At 51.6% G+C, this 20,155-nt stretch overlaps 3 protein-coding genes across 4 annotated transcripts; 1 reads left to right on the top strand and 2 right to left on the bottom strand.

Moving 5' to 3' along the window:
* Window positions 1–246: 246 nt before the first annotated feature.
* LOC131101988 (uncharacterized) lies at window positions 247–2,817 on the bottom strand. The gene is made up of 2 exons (XM_058047427.2): window positions 2,385–2,817; window positions 247–1,187 (listed from the first exon to the last, which is right to left on the bottom strand). The coding sequence occupies exons 1-2, from the start codon at window positions 2,678–2,680 to the stop codon at window positions 380–382; spliced, it is 1,104 nt and encodes a 367-aa protein (XP_057903410.2). The 5' UTR covers window positions 2,681–2,817; the 3' UTR covers window positions 247–379.
* A 106-nt stretch (window positions 2,818–2,923) lies between these two features.
* LOC131101968 (F-actin-uncapping protein LRRC16A-like) lies at window positions 2,924–12,816 on the bottom strand. 2 transcript variants are annotated; one of them, XM_058047392.2, is made up of 37 exons: window positions 12,658–12,816; window positions 12,203–12,300; window positions 11,873–11,923; window positions 11,740–11,799; window positions 11,559–11,671; window positions 11,366–11,463; window positions 11,231–11,301; window positions 11,004–11,077; window positions 10,858–10,933; window positions 10,713–10,801; window positions 10,550–10,644; window positions 10,397–10,483; window positions 10,207–10,310; window positions 10,065–10,142; window positions 9,907–9,983; window positions 9,708–9,812; window positions 9,579–9,648; window positions 9,423–9,504; window positions 7,740–7,839; window positions 7,620–7,674; window positions 7,377–7,549; window positions 7,224–7,292; window positions 7,060–7,153; window positions 6,899–6,997; window positions 6,700–6,828; window positions 6,502–6,612; window positions 6,258–6,433; window positions 6,086–6,173; window positions 5,889–6,029; window positions 5,401–5,467; window positions 5,131–5,333; window positions 4,957–5,069; window positions 4,462–4,882; window positions 4,369–4,396; window positions 4,067–4,291; window positions 3,313–3,489; window positions 2,924–3,169 (listed from the first exon to the last, which is right to left on the bottom strand). In XM_058047392.2, exons 1-37 carry the CDS (start codon window positions 12,677–12,679, stop codon window positions 3,084–3,086), a joined length of 4,005 nt encoding a protein of 1,334 aa, XP_057903375.2. In that variant the 5' UTR covers window positions 12,680–12,816; the 3' UTR covers window positions 2,924–3,083. The 2 variants fall into 2 exon arrangements, with proteins under 2 accessions (XP_057903375.2, XP_078648325.1); XM_078792199.1 differs by lacking the exons at window positions 11,740–11,799; window positions 11,873–11,923; window positions 12,203–12,300; window positions 12,658–12,816 and having other exon boundaries at window positions 2,925–3,169; window positions 11,555–11,609.
* On the top strand, window positions 12,659–19,985 carry LOC131101893 (venom phosphodiesterase CdcPDE). The gene is made up of 26 exons (XM_058047294.2): window positions 12,659–13,003; window positions 13,081–13,211; window positions 13,456–13,543; window positions 13,770–13,904; window positions 13,980–14,105; window positions 14,170–14,230; window positions 14,350–14,447; window positions 14,590–14,669; window positions 14,742–14,861; window positions 14,979–15,088; window positions 15,163–15,228; window positions 15,313–15,385; window positions 15,643–15,751; window positions 15,827–15,949; window positions 16,152–16,183; window positions 16,258–16,385; window positions 17,089–17,158; window positions 17,227–17,314; window positions 17,386–17,558; window positions 17,629–17,683; window positions 17,752–17,906; window positions 17,979–18,105; window positions 18,171–18,248; window positions 18,328–18,460; window positions 18,540–18,696; window positions 19,775–19,985. The coding sequence occupies exons 2-26, from the start codon at window positions 13,185–13,187 to the stop codon at window positions 19,943–19,945; spliced, it is 2,583 nt and encodes an 860-aa protein (XP_057903277.2). The 5' UTR covers window positions 12,659–13,003; window positions 13,081–13,184; the 3' UTR covers window positions 19,946–19,985.
* Window positions 19,986–20,155: the final 170 nt, after the last annotated feature.

The following is a 20,155-nucleotide window of genomic DNA, read 5'->3' as shown; positions in this document are numbered from 1 at the left end:
GCCCCCTAGTGGACTGGAGTATGTGAACGGGCTCTCCCTGTGACGTTGAACACCTGTGATCTTGGATCAATCCAAAATGACGTGTGCAATATATCAGGCAATAATTAGAAATATAGCATAGATGGACGTGCACACAGCAGAGCCATAAATGTAATCAATGACGGTGTTAGCTTAGCGGCAATGACACCTGGGTTCCCTCTTTTCACGGTGAGGCTTTTTCAAAATAATAGCAGTATATGGATGGTGGTGATGCACAGCAGCTGCCGGTCCTTATGGAAGGCCTTTATTGACAGGGACAGGCACAAGAACCAAAAGACACTCCACAGTAGAGCACTTTGCCCACATGGACTCAAACATGGAAAGGGAAAGTCCCGGCAGCTCATTGGTCGGGCGGCGCCCTACCGGCACACTTGTGACTCAGCAGGTTGACCTTCTGAGTGAAGCCTTTGTCGCAGACGCTGCAGCTGAAGGGCTTCTCCCCCGTGTGCGTCCTCATGTGGATCCTGACGTTGCCCTTCACCGAGAAGCTCTTGTCGCAGATGGAGCAGGAGTACGGCTTGTGTCCCGTGTGGACTCTCATGTGGGACGTCATGTTCACCCTCTGCCGGAAACTCTTTCCGCAGAAGGGACAGGAGAAGGGCTTCTCTCCCGTGTGTCTCCTCATGTGCGTCTTCAAGTAGTCCTTGCGGGCGAAGGTCTCGTCGCACACGGAGCAGCTGAAGGGCTTTTCCTGGGTGTGCGTCCTGGTGTGCTGGACCAGCGCCTGGCTGTGGATGAAGCTGCTCCCGCACACCGAGCACGAGAAAGGCTTCTCGCCCGTGTGAGTCCGCATGTGTTTGATCAGGTCTCCTTTCTGCCGGGAGCTCTTTCCGCACACAGAGCACACGTACGGTTTCTCTCCCGAGTGCGTCTTCTTGTGTCTCTTCAGGCGCAAGGCGTTCAGGAAGCTTTTTCCGCACTCGCAGCAGGTGGTGGACACGCCACCGCCACCAACCACTTGGGACCCTTTCACCGGCACGTCATCGCCGGACCCCATCCAATCCTCATCACTGCCCTCGCTCTCGTGGCGGGGGGAGGGAGAAGCTGCCTCTTCATCGTCTCGGCCCGCCTCTTCCTGTTTGACGCGGGGGGGCTCCGGCTTGCTCTGCACCTCTTTCCCCACCACCAGCTGCCGCACGTCCTCGGGACTCTCTGGAAGACAGGCAGTGCAAGCGTGAGCGCCGTGGCCGCCACCCACTTCAACCAAAGACAGCCAGCAGCGCCACCTTATGGGCCAAGGCCCCAACTACAAGGTGACTCCAGTCAGGCCACCAGTGGATATGTAGAGCAACACCTGTGCATGTTTTATTCCTCTTAATACCACTAAACTAACTAACCATATCCGATATATAGGCTGATGGGCCGATATATGAAATAAGACCATTAATATACACAGAATATAATACTGTACATGAACATAAATATAATAGCCAAAATATGAAATAATATTACTGTGACTTTCATGCGTTGGTCTGTGCCATTGCAGCCTGTGTGTCATGATATGCCTTTTTGTCATTCATTTTTAGCTGTTGCCACAAATTTGTCAATTTCTTTGCTTTACTGGTGCTGGAGGCCTGGCTAACTTGGTGACATGGGAGTTAACACATGCATGTTCACCTTAAAACGCTCTAGTAGTCTTAGATAAGGTGGACGTGGGAGTTAACACTTGCATGTTCACCTCAAAACGCTGTAGTAGTCTTAGATAATGGTGGTTATGGGAGTTAACACTTGCATGTTCACCTTAAAAGCTCAGAGAGAGAATGGGAGCAACAGACTCTCAGCGCAACAAAAAAAGTGAATATCGGCTCCATTTTCACCGATATAGATTAATCTGTGATATGTGATAATCAGCCCAATTAATCGCCCCCCATACTAAATGACATTCCCAAATTCCTTCCTGAAAGCCACTATTTCTTCCTTTCAGCTACGACAATGATCCTTTCGATACAAGTTTATTCTTCTCAAATAGATTTTTTGTTGTTAGAAAACTTTGTCATAAAATCACAGCCTATCTGCTGTCTTTTTTCTTGGAAATGTTTTCATACTTGACTTCATTCTCAAAGCATTATACCCCCCCCCCCCCCCCCCCAAACGAATCTACACGAAACTAAAAGATGACATCTCATGCTACTAAGATGAGTTAGCGTTCCTGCTATTTCGTTCTTCACTATAAACGACAACCCTTTCAGGAGAAATAGCTTCTTTTTTCATATATTGACTTTCTCACGGTCCAACTACAGCTGATGTTTTAAGTTTTTAACGCGGGCCACACTTTGGACCTCCAAAGCATCGTCTCGATCAGCGGCGCTTCCGGCGCGAGAGCTTCCAAGCGGAAGTCAAGAAACCTGCCTGACGGCGTCCGGCTTGACTGCGCGGGACTCTGCGTCTTGGCATCCAGCAGCTTCCTCTGGCGGCAGAGTTCCCACTCGGACCGCTTCATCCTCACCTCGTAGTCGTTGACGAAGTCCTCCAGCAGGACCACGATGTCGTCCGCGGCCGCCGCGAGCCGCTCGGTGAGCAGCGACCTCAGCAGCGGAAGTCGAGAGGCTTCTTCTTCTTTTTGCAGCCGCAGCAGGAAGTCCTCCACGGCGGCGGTCATCCGCTGGCGAACCGACACCCGCAGAAGCTGCACGGCGCACATGGGGGCGGCTTTTTCGGAGCGGCTTTGTGCAGACACCGCCGCACACCACCGCAGTTCCGCGTCGGAAAAGATGCACTTCCGGCAGCGCGAGGTGGCGCCGGGGGAGCAGCGACACGTGCAGGAAGGGAGGACAAATGACAAACTTGGACCGGGATGAAGTTTGTCAACATGAAGAGCGTCTGACGTTTGGAGGACATGAAGAAGATGAAGATTCAGGATGGTCTTTTTCGTTTGAACTTTGACCTTTCCTTTCAAGGTCTCTGTGCTCTTACTAGCCTGTTTATTTGTTTGGAAATGGTGTCAAAATAGAAATGCACACCAATGACACACAAACGACGGAAATACTAAAAGCCAAAAGGAAAAGTTGGGTCATGTGACAGGAAACAAGTCAAGGAAGACTGACTCAGGCTTGATCGACGCCGTCGTATGGAGCGGCCTCCGATTGGTTGTCAGCTGACGTCGGCCCCTCCTCCCCAGACCTACGTCTCCCTGGAGACACAAAGAAGCCGCCAATCAATCGTCAGTTTTCCTCCTCCTGACCCTTTCTGGTACACGCTTAGCACGCTAGCCAGCACACTAGCCAGCACGCCAGCCAGCACGCCAGCCAGCACGGCTAACGTTTAGCAGCTAACCGGAGGGGGCCTGAGGGTTCCGCACGTCGGCGGGGAGGGACTTGGCTCGTTCTCGCTCCTCTTCACACCTCCAAGGGGGGCGGGCACACCTCTTCAGCGATGACCACGCCCTATCGCCCCCGCCGGGGTCGCTCCTTGAGGCGGGAAGATCCAAGACGTCCCCAGAAGAAGCCGATACTTCATCACACCAAAAAAACACAAAGTCACACCACTGCTGGAGTACAATAGTACAAGTACAGCAGCAGTAGTAGAGTATAATTACTGCAGTAGTATTATAGTACAAGTACAGCTGCAATACAAGAGTAAAAGTATAGCAGCAGTCCTTGAGAAGTACTGTAGTAGTACAGCAAAAGTACAAGACAAGTACCACAGTAGTACTAAAGCAAAACTACAGCAGTAGTACCAGAGTGGAAGTACAACAGTAGTACAAGAGTAGAAATACAGCAGTAGTACCAGAGTAGAACTAAAGCAGTAGTACTAGAGTAGAAATACAGCAGTAGTACCAGAGTAGAAGTAAGGCAGTAGTACTAGCGTAGAAATACAGCGGTAGTACTAGAGTAGAAGTAAGGCAGTAGTACTAGCGCAGAAATACAGCAGTAGTACTAGAGTAGAAGTAAAGCAGTAGTACTAACGTAGAAATACAGCAGTAGTAATAGAGTAGAAGTAAGGCAGTAGTACTAGCGTAGAAATACGGCAGTAGTACTTGCGTAGAAGTACAGCAGTGGTACTAGCGTAGAAATACAGCCCCCATCACCTCCATCGTGGCACTCGGGTTCCGGTGCAGACGGCAATCTCTTCAGGCGAGGAGCAGGAATGGGACCTTTGAGAGCTTCAGGAGTGGAATTCTCTGACAGGAAGTTTGTACGCTGCACTTCCTGTTCCTCCAGTGGGGTTTTGCAGGGTTGAGGGGGGGCTACTTTGGGGTTAACAGTGGGGGTTTTGGACCTGGGGGCGGCCACTGGTCCAGGTTGTGAGACGTCTGAGATGATGCGGATGCATGAAGGCGTTAGCATGAGCATGTAGCCAATAATGCTGCCAAGGTGACGACCAACTTACCCAGGTGTCCATCTTCTTTGGAGGACGGCTACAAGGACAGGTGACGTTATGGTGAAGTTGTTTCAAAGACCCGCCCACCACATCATCACTCACCTTCTGAGCCACCATCTTCTCCTGTCGCGCCTTCATCTCAGCCAGAAGGTCAGAGGCCATGACCGGAATTCCAAGGTGACGCGGGACGACCGGATGGTCCGACTCCATGCTGTCCTCCTTCTCTCCCTCCTCCTTCTTGGCCACCCCAGCAGGGGCCGGTGAGGCATCCGTGTCGGAATAGCTGTCATCCCTATGCAGCGCCCCGGGGGACATGGGCGGAAGCTCCTTGCTGACAGAGGATAAGGGGGGAACAAAGGTGGGGGACACTGGCGGAGGCGGACTGATTGAGGCCGTCCCCTGGCTCTTTTCTGAGCGGGACGTCCGAGATTTGATCAGGTTGAAGAAACCACTCCTCCTGGATTCCCGCTTCTTTTCAGGCGCCTCCTGCGTGCTCGCTGGCACCACTTGTGCGACGGGACGTCTGAGGGTGAACAAGAGGACGTTTGATTGGCTCGCAGCATTCGTTGACATGTGCATGCTAACAGAGCTTCTCACTTAAAGCTGACTTTCATGATGTTCTTGGAGAAGAACTCATCCACGCCCTCGTCAACCTTTGCCATGATGCCCTGATGCTCCGCCCCTTGAGGTGCTGAAGTGGCTGCGACGTGCTGAAGGGAAGACACGTCACCATATCTGCTCAAGGTATGGGACGTTTTGCTTGCGACCTACAGCGACTCTGCTGGGTTTGTTTCTCTTCTTGGGCCGAGGTCGCACTTTGGTGTGATGCTGCAGTGTCTGGTGCTCCATGTGTGGCAGCTCCTCCAATGCAGGGGTGGATGAGGGCAGAGGCATTTTTTCAGGCTGGGAGGGAGGCGGGTCCACCACATGGATGGCCACCTCCTCCAGAGCCTTGTCCAGGTCAAACTCCATCTCTGAGCAACAGACAATGAGAGGGACCTCCAGGTATTTGATTGATACTTGATGCTCATGAAGACTTACCAAAAGCCACCGAGACGGGCCGCAGCATCCGAACCAGAATACTCTTCCTCTTGGACTGGGCCATCATCTGGAGAGGAAAACATTTTTGTTTTTGCGTGTTTGTCTTCATCAACAACAAGTCCAACCAAGGGCGGCACAGCGGTCTAGTGCTTAGCGTGCAGACCTCACAGCTAGGAGACCAGGGTTCAATTCCACCCTCGGCCATCTTTGTGTGGAGTTTGCATGTTCTCCCCGTGCATGCGTGGGTTTTCTCCGGGTACTCCGGTTTCCTCCCACATTCCAAAAACATGCTAGGTTAATTGGCCACTCCAAATTGTCCATAGGTATGAATGTGAGTGTGAATGGTTGTTTGTCTATATGTGCCCTGGGATTGGCTGGCCACCAGTCCAGGGTGTACCCCGCCTCTCGCCCAAAGACAGCTGGGATAGGCTCCAGCCCCCCTGCGACCCTCGTGAGGAAAAAGCGTTAGAAAATGAATGAAGTCCAACCAAGCCAGTGTCTGCGTCCTCCAGCTGACGGTCACCTTCCTCTTCGAGGCGCTCCGGTTGCAGAACCATCTCGTCTAGAACCTCTGTCTCCTGAGACTCGGGACGCAACACAGGCTGGCCTTTCCTGGTCACATGCTCAGCCTGGAGACAGCCGGAGTGAGGGACAGGAGGACGAAGGGAGGGACAAAAGGACTAACCAGCGTGTGCTGCCATGTGGACAAAGAGTCCAGGATCTCGTCCACAATACGATCGGAGACAAAGGACGCCGCGCTGAGTTTCACTTCACTGGTGACAAAGAACAGCCACGCTAATTAAAGGTGATGCGGCCAAACAAATCCGAGGCTGGCTAAGGTTTGCGCGGACACACACCTAATTTTGTTAACGATGTCAACGCCCGACTGCTCCAGCAGTGTGGCGGTGACAAAGCTGCGAGGGACTATCATCCTCTCGGCCCCCGCCCTCAGCAACTCCTGACGAAGGCCGCTCCTCTTAATCACATGAGGACACAGACCCTCTGCGGCGTCCAACATGGATGCCAGCATCATCTGCAGTGCATGAGAAAGGGCTCAAAGGTTGCGGTTCAAAGCCTCGTCCTTTGCTCCAATTGCGGTACCTGCAACTCATCCTCCATTGTGGCTGCCACCTCTCCTGCCAGCGACTTCAGTTTGTCCTGGATGGCCCCGTGTAGGGCGCCGCTCTTCACATGGTACAGGCTGGGGAGCAGCTGGACGCCCCAAAGACAGAAGGAGCAATTTTCAGTTTGACTCAAGTGCACCTGTCCAGCCTACCAGTCCAGTTCAAGTCCACTCACAGTCTTGGAGTTCCTGGCATCGTTCATCAGATTCTCTGCAACCTTCATGTCATCCTGGATTACGTGGCTCTGGGAGAACATCAGTGAGTTCAGGTGATCCTGAACCTTGACACACATGGTGTCCATCATCTGCAAAAAGATGAGAGCTCAGTCAGAAAGAAAGTGGCAGAGGGACACGGTGCGGACAACAGTCGCCTGCCTGTTGGGTGGTGCTGGTGACGATGCCCTGCTGCAGCCGGTACGCCTGCTCCTGGAGGTACTTCCGGGTTTCGTGGTTCCTCAGCAGGAAGCGCTCCATCTGCACACAAGCACACGACGTGAGTCAGCGTCTCGCAACCTGCAGCCACCATTTGAACTCACTTTCAGCAGGGCATCTTCCGTCTTTTCCGGGTTGATCTTGAGCGCCTGAGCAGCATCAACGATGGGAATCGGCATGAATCGGATGGTGAAGTTCCTGACGGGAACAAAAGACAGCCCATCTTTCAGATTAAACACCGTCACAGGAAGACGTCATCCAAACTCACTTCTCCAAAGCGGACGCCACTTCCTGCAGACCTTGAGGGTTGGCGTTGTTTCTGTCCCAGATAAGCGTCCTGTGCACCAGCGACACACCAGGCCACGTTCAAAGCACCGAGGAGAAAGAGGTGCCATCTTTTGGTCAGTGGAGTGTGGCTCACCTGAGCTTGGTGTTGATCTGCAGGGCCTTGGCCAGCATCTTGGCGCCCATGTCGCCCATGGCGTTCCCGCTGATGTCCAGCTTGGTGAGAGAGGCGTTGCTACCCAAAGCGTTGAGGACGATGGTGAGCTCGCCCTTCAGCTTGGAATCTGCTAGCGACAGCGAGGTCAGCGGCTGTGGAGTGGAAAGGAATGTCAAACTTCCAGAAGCCATGCACGTCCGGCTGAGTCAATGTGTCACTTACTGACTCTTCCTCCTGGATCATGTGGACCAGGTTGTCCAGGACCGGAGCCACATTCCTGACAGAAACAAGGAAACGGAGTGAAGACTGAGCCATGCCCACGTTTGTTGCTTGCTAACCCACTTTGACTTGATGTTCTGGAAGTTTCTTCCCAGTGAAAGATGGCGGACAGAGCGGTTCTTGGCCAGCCAGACCAACAGCGTGCTCAGGTCTCCATCCAGACCTGCCAACAGTCGACACGATGGCACAGTGACTACTTTTCTCGCAGTGGAAGTTTGGAACATTTTAATTTCATTCATTCATTCATTTTCTACCGCTTTTCCAGGTGCAGACTTTCAGCTTTAATTTAGCGGCTTGAACAAAAAGATTGCATAAAAATGCCAGGAATTTTAAACACAATAAAATTATTATAATTACAATAACTGAAAACGAAATGTTCATTTCTAATACTTGGTTGAAAACCCCTTGCTGGCAATGACTTATTGAAGTCTTGAACTCATCACCAGGAGCTGTTTTTCCTCCATTCAATGCTCTGCCAGGCTTTGACTGCAGCAGCTTTCATTTGCTGTTTGTTTGTGGGCCTTTCTGTCCTAAGTTTAGTCTTTAACAGGCTCAGTTGGGTTGAGATCAGGTGACTGACTTGGCCATTCAAGAATATTCCACTTCTTTGCTTTAATAAACTCCTGGGTTGCTTTTGCTGTATGTTTTGGGTCATTGTCCATCTGTATTATGAACCCCACCCAATCAATTTGGCTGAATTTGACTGGATCTGAGTATATTGGAATGCCTCTGAACACCGCAGAATTCATCTTTGTCACATTATCAACAAACACTAGTGACCCAGTGCCACTGGCATCCATGCAGGCCCAAGCCATCACACTGCCTCCCCTGTGTTTTACCCAGGATGCCGTGTGCTTTGGATCATGAGCTGTTCCAAGCTTGCGCCATACTTTTTTCTCGCCATCATTCTGGTAGAGGTTGATCTTGGTTTCATCCGTCCAAAGAATGTTCTTCCAGAAACATTCTGGCTTTTTTAGATCTTTCTCAGCAAAGTCTAATTCTATTCTTCAGACTTATGAGCAGCCTGTACCTTGCAGTAAACCCTCTCTATTTACTTCAGTGTTACTTTAGTCTTCTCTTTATGGTAGACTTGGGTATTGTTTCTAACTGGAGAGTGGTATTCATGTCACTGGCTGTTGTGAAGGGGTTTCTCTTCACCACGGAAATGAATCATCTACCACCATTGTCTTCTGTGGATGTCCGGGTCTTTATGCATTGCTGAGTTGACCAGTGACTGCTTTCTTTGTCAGGATGTACCAAACTGGATATTTGGCCACTCCTAATATTGTAGCCATTTCTCTGTTCTCACAGCCTAAGGATGGCTTGGTTCACCTGCATGGAGATCTCCTTTGACCTGCATGGAGAGCTCCTTTGACTGCATGTTGTCTTCACAGCAACATTTTCTGAACGCAAACACCACACCTCAGATCAATTCCAGGCCTTTTGTCTGCTTCATTTATATTGATATAATGAATGAATTGCCCAAACCTGCCCATGAAATAGCCTTTAGGTCAATTGTCCAATTACTTTTGGTCCCTTTAAAAAGAGGTTGGCCGATGTTAAAGAGCTGAAACTCCGAAACCCTTCATCCAATTTGACTGTGGATGCCCTCAAATGAAAGCTGAGAGTCTGCACTTTATGTCCATGATATCACCATCTTTGGAGTATGTTTCAGTAGAAGGGTAGAAAAACCAAACTTGTGTCAGTGTCCAAATATATATGGACCAACTGCAGACTGGTACCAACCGTTGTCTGAGATGTCCAGACTGGAGATGTTGGGAATCTCAGCAATGCAGCCCTCCAAGATCTGAGATCCTGCTGAGCGCAACTGAAAGTCAAAGCAATGTGATTACAATTTTGCAACAAGCCCCGCCCTCTTTGTGTCTGTGACAACGCTTTTACCTCGCAGCTGCTCAAATCCAGAGACACGTCGCTGAGGTTGGGGTTGCAGCCCAGACCCAGCAGCAGCGCCCTGAAGACACCAAGACATGAGGAAATGTGCCGGAGCCTCCATTTTTTTACCCGCCTTACTTGAGTGCTTCCGCAGGAAGTCTGGTTCCCGACACGTTGACTGCAGTCAGAGCCAAAGACGAGCTGAAGAACTGTTTGAAGGATGGAGGAACCTCTTTGCACTTCCTGTACAAACGTGTACTCTCACAGCTTCATCATTCCATAATACTACATACTACATACTGTGTACTACGAGGGATACTAAAGTGAGGACAACGACCTGTGAGAGAAGACAGTCTTTGACATGTTGAGAACACTGAGGTGCTTCAAACATCCTTTGAGCAGAGACGCTGATGTCTGGCAGACAAACAACATCAATCAGTTTATTCTGCGCTTCCTGTGTGTGTGGGGGTGGGCGAGGCGTGCGGGGGGGTTCACCTGCTCCAGTGAGCAGTCACTGCAGGACAAATCCAGAAGTTGTAAGTGGTTGTCATGACTCAAAAAGTTGTGTAGGTTCTGTGAGGAAAAAGACAGTCAGGATGGTGATGTCCTGCAGGAGGACAAAGGAGACCCACGGTACCTGCAGGTCGTCTCCTCTAAGCGAGTTTCCCGACAGTTCCAAGTGTGTGAGGGTGGCGGCCATGCTGGGGTTTACACACAGAGCCTGACACAGGAAGTTGATGCCTGACACACACACACACACACACACACACACACACTGTGAGTTGAGTGGAGATCATTGTCTCCAGCTGTGAGGGCCTCGTCCTCACCTTTGGGAGACAAGGAGTTCCTGCTGAGATTCAACTGCTTCAGACCTGTTGCAAGTTTGGTCAGCTGACCACTCAGAACACACACGCCTGCAATACACAAACACACACAGTTGCCTTCTTCTGATGTGTCCCGTGGCGCGTGTGCATGAGAACCTTTGTCTTCCAGAGCGTTGTTGCTGAGGATGAGGGTGTGCAGCGAGGAGGCGGGGTTATGAGACAAGGCCAGCGACATCCTGTGAGCAAAGTCACTGAAGAAGACAACAAGTCAGGATGTCTCCAACATGTACCAGCGGGACTTTCAACTGGGACATCTGACCTTTTGAGCCCGGCGTTGTCCAGAACCAGCTCCTCAAGGCGACCGGATCGGGATACGACTCGCAGGATCTGCTCGCACACGTCTGTGGACTACAAGCGGCAGGACGCATGAATACGCCAAAGTTCAGCGAGACAAAGACTGTTACCAGTTTGACGTCCTTGGAGACCAACTTTGTGAACCACTGGTTGAACTCCAGCACGCCCACGATGGCCACCAGATCCCTGCGCACACACACAGCTGGAACATCTGCTTGCTGGGGGGAATGATGGGCGGGGCTAAAAGCGGCCTCACCTGCTGTCCAGGTGACTGAAGTCCTGAAGGTTGAGCTCTCTGGTGTCCTGGCTCAGGTAGATGGTGTCCACATCCTGGTGGACCCAAAACCACAACCACCAAAGCAACTACTGAGTACTGTGTATTAAAATATCCTTTTACTTCATACTAACTCATTATTTACTACTACTGTCTACTTCATAATAGCTACTTTCTACTTGTAAGCCTAAAAAAGATTCAGCACCGACCCACTGGACCTCGTCCCTGTAGGGCAGGTTGAGGTGCTCACACACACAGCGGTACTGATGAGAGAATCCTCCTGCAAGACATCAGCATCTCAGCAGCTTGGCCACACCCCCTCGTGCCCCCTCAAAGTTCTGTACCACAAGGTCCCAGGTCCAGCGGGCCCTGCTGCTCCCAGATGGCGCGCAAGGTGGCGGCTCGCTCCGGAGGCTTCACGCTCACCTTCTTCATCAGCTTCCTGTTGGGATGACATCACAGGAGGACGCTGAGCCAGGAAGTTTCTGGTCGCAGGTTCTGACTCGGCTCTGACTGGACGGGGCAGGCGGTACCTACATGGCCGGGCAGATCCTCAGCAGACAGAACCCGACATGAGCGATCACTTCATCCACTTCCTCCAATGAGGTCAACCAAAGCGTCCACGGGCCGCGCTCGCATTCCAGCACCACCTGGGGGGGGGCGCCTCCCGTCACCAACCACCAATGAATGGATGTGTCCTCTTTGCATTTCTTCTCACCTGCGTCGCCTTGTTGCTATGGATTCCCTGGATGTCCAGGTAGCTGAGGGACTGCTCCACCTGCACACACGCGTCCTTCCGTGAAACTCTTCCTGGTCTGTCATTCAGCACACACGTGAACATGCACACCCACCTTGGAGGGGATGCGTGCTGACAGCAGGAAGGCTCGATGCCACGCTAAGGCCTGCACGCACACACGGACGGGCCAGACATGCAGAGCTTTATTGATTATTGATGAGAAGTTGTTGTTTCCATGGCGATGTGAACAATCAGTTCTCTTAACATGTACGCTTTCACCCCACCATGACGCAGGGGGCATGCTGACACATGTCTGTGTGGAATGCAGTGTGTGTGTGTGTGTGTGTGTGTGTGTGACAAGTCTGCACAAGTCCACAGGCTGACACGGTGATGTGTGTGCACAGGGTACGGATCGCAGCAGGAAGCTCACAGGTTTGATACTCACCAGCACTTTGTTCTCCACCTTTTCACCTTTGACCTCCAGCTGCACCTTGCGCCTCAGGGTCAGCTTGACCCCACGCCCCACAGCGTCCCGCACGCTCTCTACATGACATGTTAGCGTGTTAGCACAATGTTTGGATGCAGCATATAGATACATATAGATACATATAGATAGCGCAGAGAAAAGCTGCTCCTGGATGCACAACAGGAATTTGTCAGGCCACGCCCACTCTCACATACGGAAGTAGCAGGTACGCCCCCGCCCTCGGGGTAGACAAACAAAACTTTTTTGAGTCCAAAAGGATTTCAACTAAAGCAACTTGAAACTGGCGAAATGAAAATGAATCGTATTAAAAGAATCCATAAGCAGTTTTTATACTTAACTTGATTTGACGTGAAGACCATCAGAACCCCCCCTCCCCTCCCCCAGACCTCCCCCCAATAACACACACTCCTTACCGAACAATTCCGGCTGGTCCATTACTCCAGCTCCACCTTCACGCCTTTCCCCAGCTCAGCTCCCGGTACCGGACATTGCCGCCGCGACACAGGCGGGATCCACACGGTGTTGCTGTCCGGCGGGGGGAGACGAACCCAGCACAAAAGTGGGAGGTCCAACATCGAGAGGCCAGAACAGAATGGTGCCTGGAAGGAACCACAGTGACACCTGGCGGGCAAACAGGCCGATGCACTCCAAAACTGGTCCGAACTGTTCTGATGGATCCCACTTCCTGCACGCTGGTCACCGAGACCACCTGAGTCATGAGTGTCACGTGACTCAGGAGGAGGTCCAGCACACGATGAGGTTGAAGATGAGGATGTTTGAGTATTCCCGAGGTAGCAAATGGGTCACGTGATTCACCTGTTGCTACTTTTTTACAGGAAGTGACGTCAGGGGCCTTATCTGCATGTCCTGCTAATCAGTTACTGGAGTCACGCCTGGTCCGGAGGTCACCATCGTAAGCGTCAGCGTCTCAGTCGGCCTGATGATGAAGAAGAAGAATGTTGTTCTTGTGAGTAGCGCACAAACTACACACGTTCTTTCTTAAGTTTTCCTCCATGTTTTTTTTAGGTCAGCAGTGTTGCCATGGTTACATATCGGTTTTTGTCACATGTTGCTAAATAGATTCACAAGGGACTAAGAAGCTGGAGCCTACCCCAGCTGATGTCGGTTCACTGTGGACTGGTCACCTGTCAGTCACGGGGTGCCATGCTAATGCTAATGCTAGCAAATCTTCTACTTCCTGCTTTTCACAGGTTGGCGTCTTGGCCGTGTCCGTGGTGACCCTGATCCTTGGACTTGGACTTGGACTTGGACTGGACCTGCAGCATTGCCAAAACCAAGGTACTCTCAAACTTGCACGTGCACGCTCCTCATGCGCACCTCACACAACGCAGCCAGCCTCAAGGGGTGTTGTCATGGCAACACGGGATGCTGACTCAGCATGACTCACGCGGAAACATCTTTGAAGACCGTCCCTGCCCACAGAGCAAATTCCAGAAGTTTCCTATGAGCACGGCGGTGGACTTTGGAAGTTTGTCATGTCCTAAATGGTGTTGTCACCCCCCAGTGGCACCGCAGACGTCATGCAGGAATCGCTGCTACGAGCCGTACGATGCCGCCGCCCCTGGCTGCAGATGTGACACCGGCTGCAGTTCCGGCGGCAGCTGTTGCCATGACTACCACGACCTCTGCACTGCCCCCAGTGAGAGCGCTACCGTGTGCCCCGGCCCTTCTCGTGCACACCGACGCTAACCCAGAAGGCCTGGCTTGTGTGCAGGTGAGCTGTGGGAGTGCACAAGGGTGCGCTGCGGCGAGGCGCGGCTGCCGACCAGCCGGTGCCACTGTTCGCACGACTGTGCGTTGACACGGGACTGCTGCAGCAACTATCAGCACGTCTGCCTCGGTGAGACGCCGCAACGCATTGGGGGTCAGCAGCGGGCATAACCCGATGACCTTTGTCTTCTTAGGCCAAACACAGTGGGTGGAGGATGAGTGCGAGGACCTGTCGCGCCCCTCGTGCCCACCAGGGTACCAACAACACACACATTCCAACATGGGGCAGCATAAGAATGGACTGGCTCACTGCTGCCTCTATGGGCGTCAGGTGGCATTACAACACACTCAGCCTCTCTTGCTTTTGCTCGTAGTTTCAAGCGGCAGCCGCTTCTTCTGGTTTCTCTGGACGGCCTTCGGGCCGAGTATCTGCGCACATGGAGCGCTCTCATCCCTGTGTTGACCAAACTCAGTGAGTGAGAACGCATCCCGGGTGCCTCTCAGCCAAAGGTTCTCGGTTGGAGTCTTACAGCTTGACTTAGCGGCTGCAAGTGGGCCCTGGGTTAGACTCCAGCTGTGGTCATCAGTGACAGGAAGTTGTTGTCTTCTTTCAGAGACGTGCGGAGCGTCAGCGTCATACATGCAGGCGGCTTTTCCCAGCAAGACCTTCCCAAACCACTACACCATCGTGACGGCAAGTAGTGCTTAAACGTGACATTGCCTAGGACATTCTTAATTAAGCCACACCCCTTTCCGAACCTCACAGGGTCTGTACCCCGAGTCCAACGGTTTGGTTGACAACATCATGTACGATCCCGTGATGGACGCCACCTTCACTTTGTCCAGTTCGGAGAAAGACAACCCGGCCTGGTACCTGGGACAACCAGTGAGTAGTGCGGGTGTGAGGACTTGGACCTGAGTGAAGTTTAGAGTTTCATGAGGAATGGTCACATGACCTGCGGTCTTCCAACTGTAGCTCTGACTTGTTGACTTTGTTCTGAAGATTTGGCACACGGCAAAGTCCCATGGGCTGAAGTCCGGAACCTTTTTCTGGCCTGGGTCCGACGTGAAAATAAACGGCAGCTTCCCGGACTTATACCGGCCTTACAACGGGTATGCGTGTGTTCTTGTGGCTCTGCACAGGAAACAAAAGTCGTGTTCTTCTATTTTTGCCTTCGTTTCCGCAGGAAAATCCCATTTGAGGAGCGAGTCCTGACGGTGTTGACGTGGCTGCAGCTGCCGGAGCATGAGAGGTGAATGGACCAGATCCAAGTTCCAAGTCCATGGGCCACATAGAACCTGAGCTGTCTTGTCACTGTGTGTTCTTTTCCCCCCAGACCGGACTTTTTCACCCTCTACTTGGAGGAACCGGACAAATCAGGACACAGCTTCGGCCCTGCCAGTGGGGGGGTGCGTTGTCTTCACTGAATCCAACACGTGATGTTTTTCTGTCTCGCTTGGATTTTTTTTACCTTCCCCATCATCAGGAGGTCTTATCTACACCTCACTCTGGCTCCTAGCCAAAAGTTTTATTGCATCTTATCGCACGCCTCATCCAAATCAACGCACCGTGTCCTCCGTCCAACGACCGCTACGTCCACGAACAAACCAGATCACCTTCTCCACCTCCGACACGTACCAACATGTGTCATGTGACTGTGGTCCAGGTGGTGTCGGCCATAATGGCGGTGGACAAGATTGTGGGTCAGCTGATGAACGGCCTCAAGCAGATAGGACTTCATCGCTGCGCCAACATCGTCATCCTTGCCGATCACGGTAATGTCACATGATCAATCTGGTTGGTCAATCTGATCAGTCAGCAGGTGGAAGTCATGTCACGTGACACAACAGGTATGGAAGAGACCAGCTGCAACAGGAAGGAGAACCTGGAGGACCTGCTTGGTGATGTGAGCAGATATGTGGTTAACGAGGGGCCCTTTGGGCGGATCCGCGCCAAGGACAAGGATGCCGTCTGTGCGTAAATCTTTTTGGTCTCGTTCAGTCCAGTGTAATTTAGTCCTGTTTGTGGGAGGGGGGGTCATGGCCTGAAGTGATCAGTAACAATAACAGAGTGGTAGCGCAGGTACCAGCACTGTACCGGTACCGCTTGCTAATAGTTTGTGGTGCGGTGAAGGAGGTGTGGCCTGAATGACATCATCCTGTTTTGGTCTTGCAGTGGACACGGCGGAACTTGTTGCCAACATGACGGTGAGCACGTGACATGCAGCTTACAACGTAGCATGTCATGTAACACGTGTCGCGTTTGTCATTCCTCATTTTAGTGTAAAAAGGACAATCAGAAGCTCCGCCCTTACTTGAAGTCCCACCTGCCTAAGCGTCTCCACTTCGCCAACAGCCGTCGCATTGAGGACGTCAACGTCCTGGTGGAGCCCAAATGGCTGTTTGAGAGGTATCCGTCACACACCTGTGCCTGTGGCACTAGCTCCAGCCATCTGTCATTGTGGTGTTAGCTACAGGCATCTGTAATTGTGACGTTAGCTACAGACGTCGCTGTCATTGTGGCATTAGCTACAGCCATCTTGTCATTGTGGCATTAGCTACAGGCTTCTTTGTCATTATGGCTTAACCTACAGGAGTCTTTGTCATTGTGGTGCTAGCGACAGGCATCTGTTATTGTGCATATTTGTCATTGTGGCATTAGCTACAGGCGTCTATTATTCTGCATATTTGTCATTGTGGCTTAAGCTACACATATCTGTAATTGTGGTGTTAGCTACAGACGTCTCTGTCATTGTGGCGTCAGTTACAGCCGTCTTGTAATTGAGGCATCAGCTTCAGACTTCTTTGTCATTATGGCGTTACCTACAGGAGTCTGTGTTATTGTGGTGTTAGCGATAGGCATTTGTAATTGCGCATATTTGTCATTGTGGCATTAGCTACCGGCATCTCTGTCATTGTGGTATTAGCTACAGGAGTCTCTGTCATTGTGGCGTTAGCAACAGGCATCTGTCATTGTGCATATTTTTTGATTCGGGCATTAGCTACAGGCGTCTCTGTCATTGTGGCGTTAGCAACAGGCATCTGTCATTGTGTATATTTGTGATTGTGGCATTAGCTACTGGTGTCTTTGTCATTGTTGTGTTGGCTTTCAGGCGCCCCGGATCACTCAGCTTCTGCTCTGGTGGCGCACATGGCTATGACAACGATGTGGAGAGTATGCACGTGAGTGCGAGAGCAGACAAGGCTTCCATCTGGCAAAACAAACTGAAGGCTGTTTTTGTTCCTGTCAGGCCATGTTTGTCAGCTACGGCCCAAAGTTCCTTTCCCGAGTTCAAGCGGAACCCTTCGCCAACATCGAGCTGTACAATCTCATGTGTGGTGAGTCGGCGCGTGCTTCAGTGGCACGGACGTGTGCTTGCATGAGCGCTTGACCGCATGTCCGTCTACAGACTTGCTGCAGATCTCCCCCAGCGACAACAACGGGACGCACGGCAGCATGAACCACATCCTCCGAGAGCCCTTCTACTCCCCACAGCCCCCGTTGGAGCAGAGTGGACCTGTAGAGTGCCACCTCACTAACCTGGAGCCCGCCGACGACCTGGGCTGCTCCTGTCCTGCCCTGGTGCGTACAAGTCACATGACACGTATCGGTCACCAAACAAAGTCACAACACAAAGTGGGTTCTTCCTCAGAGTGAAGGCGCCGTGGTCACTGCCAACCGCCGGCTCAACCTGACATCTGAGGAAGGTGCACGTGTTTCACCGCACTGTCGCTAGTGCGTTGCACCTTCAGCTAAATGAGCTCTCTCTCTGCAGAGTCCGCATCCGACATGAAGCACGCTATGTTCGGGCGACCTCGCCTGCTGCGGCGGTCGGAGCGTTACTGCATCCTGCGCCACGATGATTTTGTGAGCGCCTACAGCCAAGATGTCATGATGCCCCTGTGGAGCTCCTTCACGCTCGACAAGCCGGTACACCTCACACTTAAGGTCAAAGGTCAAGGTCAGCCAACGCTCACGTCTAGTAACCTTGACCTCTGTTAGAGCAACTTGGACCCCTTGCCGCCTGTTCAACCCAACTGTCTGCGAGCTGATGTCAGAGTTCCTGCATCTCAGAGTCGGCGGTGTGACCATTATAGCGACTTCCAACATGGCTTCTTGTACCCCCCCCGTACGCATGGGAACCACATGACACCCTGCGTTGTGACCCCTAATGATCTTGTGTTGTTGTTGTAGAACTGAGCGCCAGTGAGGAGCAGCAGTACGATGGCCTGCTGAGCAGCCACGTGGTGCCCATGTACCCCCAGTTCAGCAGTAATGTGGACCTCGTGCAAACCACCTCCACAGTGGACTCGTTGCTTCTTATGTCATCTGCTGTTCTTTACCCCCTCAGGGATCTGGTCCTACTTCCACGGCACGCTACTTAAGAAGTACGCTTCCATCTACAACGGCATCAACGTGCTGATGGGCCCCGCCTTCGACTATGATCACGACGGGCGCTATGACTCATTCGAGCTGATCTCCCAGTAAGACTTGCGTGCTCCTTGTTTGCATCCCAGCTGGGTTCAAGTGAAAGCCACCTGTGACCATCTTGTCCGAGTCCAGGTCGGCATCTGCTGGCAACATCTCCATCCCGACGCATTACTTTGCTGTGCTGACCAGCTGCAAGAACGTCAGCCACCCGGTGAGCTCCTGTGTTGGCGAGCTGCACACCATCTCCTTCCTGCTGCCTCACAGACCAGACAACTCGGAGAACTGCAAGGTACTTTTGCTTCAATGGTTTCCATTTAAGGGGGATGCCAAGACAGGAGGAAGTAGGAAGAGCATTGAAAAGGATGAAGAGTGGGAAGGCACTTGGTCCTGATGGTACACCTGTGAAGGTATGGAAGTGTCTAGGAGAGGTAGCAGTAGAGTTCCTGACCAGGTTGTTCAATAGGATCTTAGGTGGTGAGAAGATGCCTCAGGAATGGAGGAGAAGTGTGTTGGTGGCCATTTTTAAGAGCAAGGGTGATGTGCAGAGCTGTGGCAACTTGGAGATAAAGTCAGTTATCGGCCAGACTGAGATGGTTGGGACATGTCCAGAGGAGAGATAGTGAATATATTGGTAGAAGGATGCTGCCAGGTAGGAGGCGTAGAGGAAGACCAAAGAGGAGGTTTATAGATGTACTGAAGGAGGACATGAGGGTAGCTGGTGTGAGAGAGACAGATGCAGAAGACAGGGTTGGATGGAGGAGATTGGTTTGCTGTGGCGACCCCTGAAGGGAAAAGCCAAAGGAAAAAAATACGATTAACAAGGAGCTGGTGGTTTTTAAAGAGTTGGGACACCATGGAAAGATTCCAGGCAGATTATGGACACTTCATACTCAACCAGCAGGATCCAAACTAGCAAACTACTTTCAGTGCTGCTCCAGCTTTTTCTAAAATGGTGCATTCAGGTGCATCACCTAACCCCTGGGACACAAGTTGCCGCTGCATTCAGCGACACTTGTAAATAACAGCAAACATCTCCAAAAGCAACAGTAAGACAATGTTAGTCTACTTCTAACAGACATCCATGTTAAAGCTTTGGACAGAAAGTGCTTTGCCATGATTGGTCAGCCTTCCCCTTCTATTTGCTACGACATTAATATGCTGACTTCAACCAGAGCCATCCTGAGTCAGGCTTAGATGAAGTCTATCAAATGAAATGGAAGTGTGGTGTACAGGATTAGGGGTCTGAAAGGGTCCCTGACTGTAAAGGGTGTGGGAAGCACTGGTCTAGACTCCACCTGCCTCAGCCTGCAAGCATTTCTCATACATTAGATGATTAGATGTTCACCCTTGACAAATTGTGTGTCTAGAGTGCACAAGACGAAGCCTTCTGGGTGGAAGACCACATGTGGTTCCACCAAGCACGAGTCCGAGATATCGAGTGGATCACAGGACTCGACTTCTACCAGGACAGTCGTCGACCACTCCCTGAGCTGCTGCGGCTCAAGACCCGCCCCACAGCTGCCAATCAAAAACCATAAGTGTTTGTCTTCAATGTATTTATTTGCTGTGATCATGTGATCGTTTAAAGTTGTATGCTTGAGAAATTACAACACAAGATATGAGTTGGACTTTTATTAACCATCCAGAAGCAACCTAAAGAGAGAGGGGGGAGGGGGGGTTAATTTAAAGCAACTCGCTGGTTGTTCATATCAACATACCTGGCAATGAGCATCACCATGGTAACCACG

The sequence above is a fragment of the Doryrhamphus excisus genome, linkage group LG7, assembly GCF_037039965.1.
Source record: "Doryrhamphus excisus strain RoL-2023G ecotype Guam linkage group LG7, RoL_Dexc_Guam_v1.1, whole genome shotgun sequence".
NCBI classification, from domain to species: domain Eukaryota; kingdom Metazoa; phylum Chordata; class Actinopteri; order Syngnathiformes; family Syngnathidae; genus Doryrhamphus; species Doryrhamphus excisus.
The sequence above is the reverse complement of the archived record's forward strand: the minus strand, read 5'-3'. Positions and strand labels throughout refer to the sequence as shown.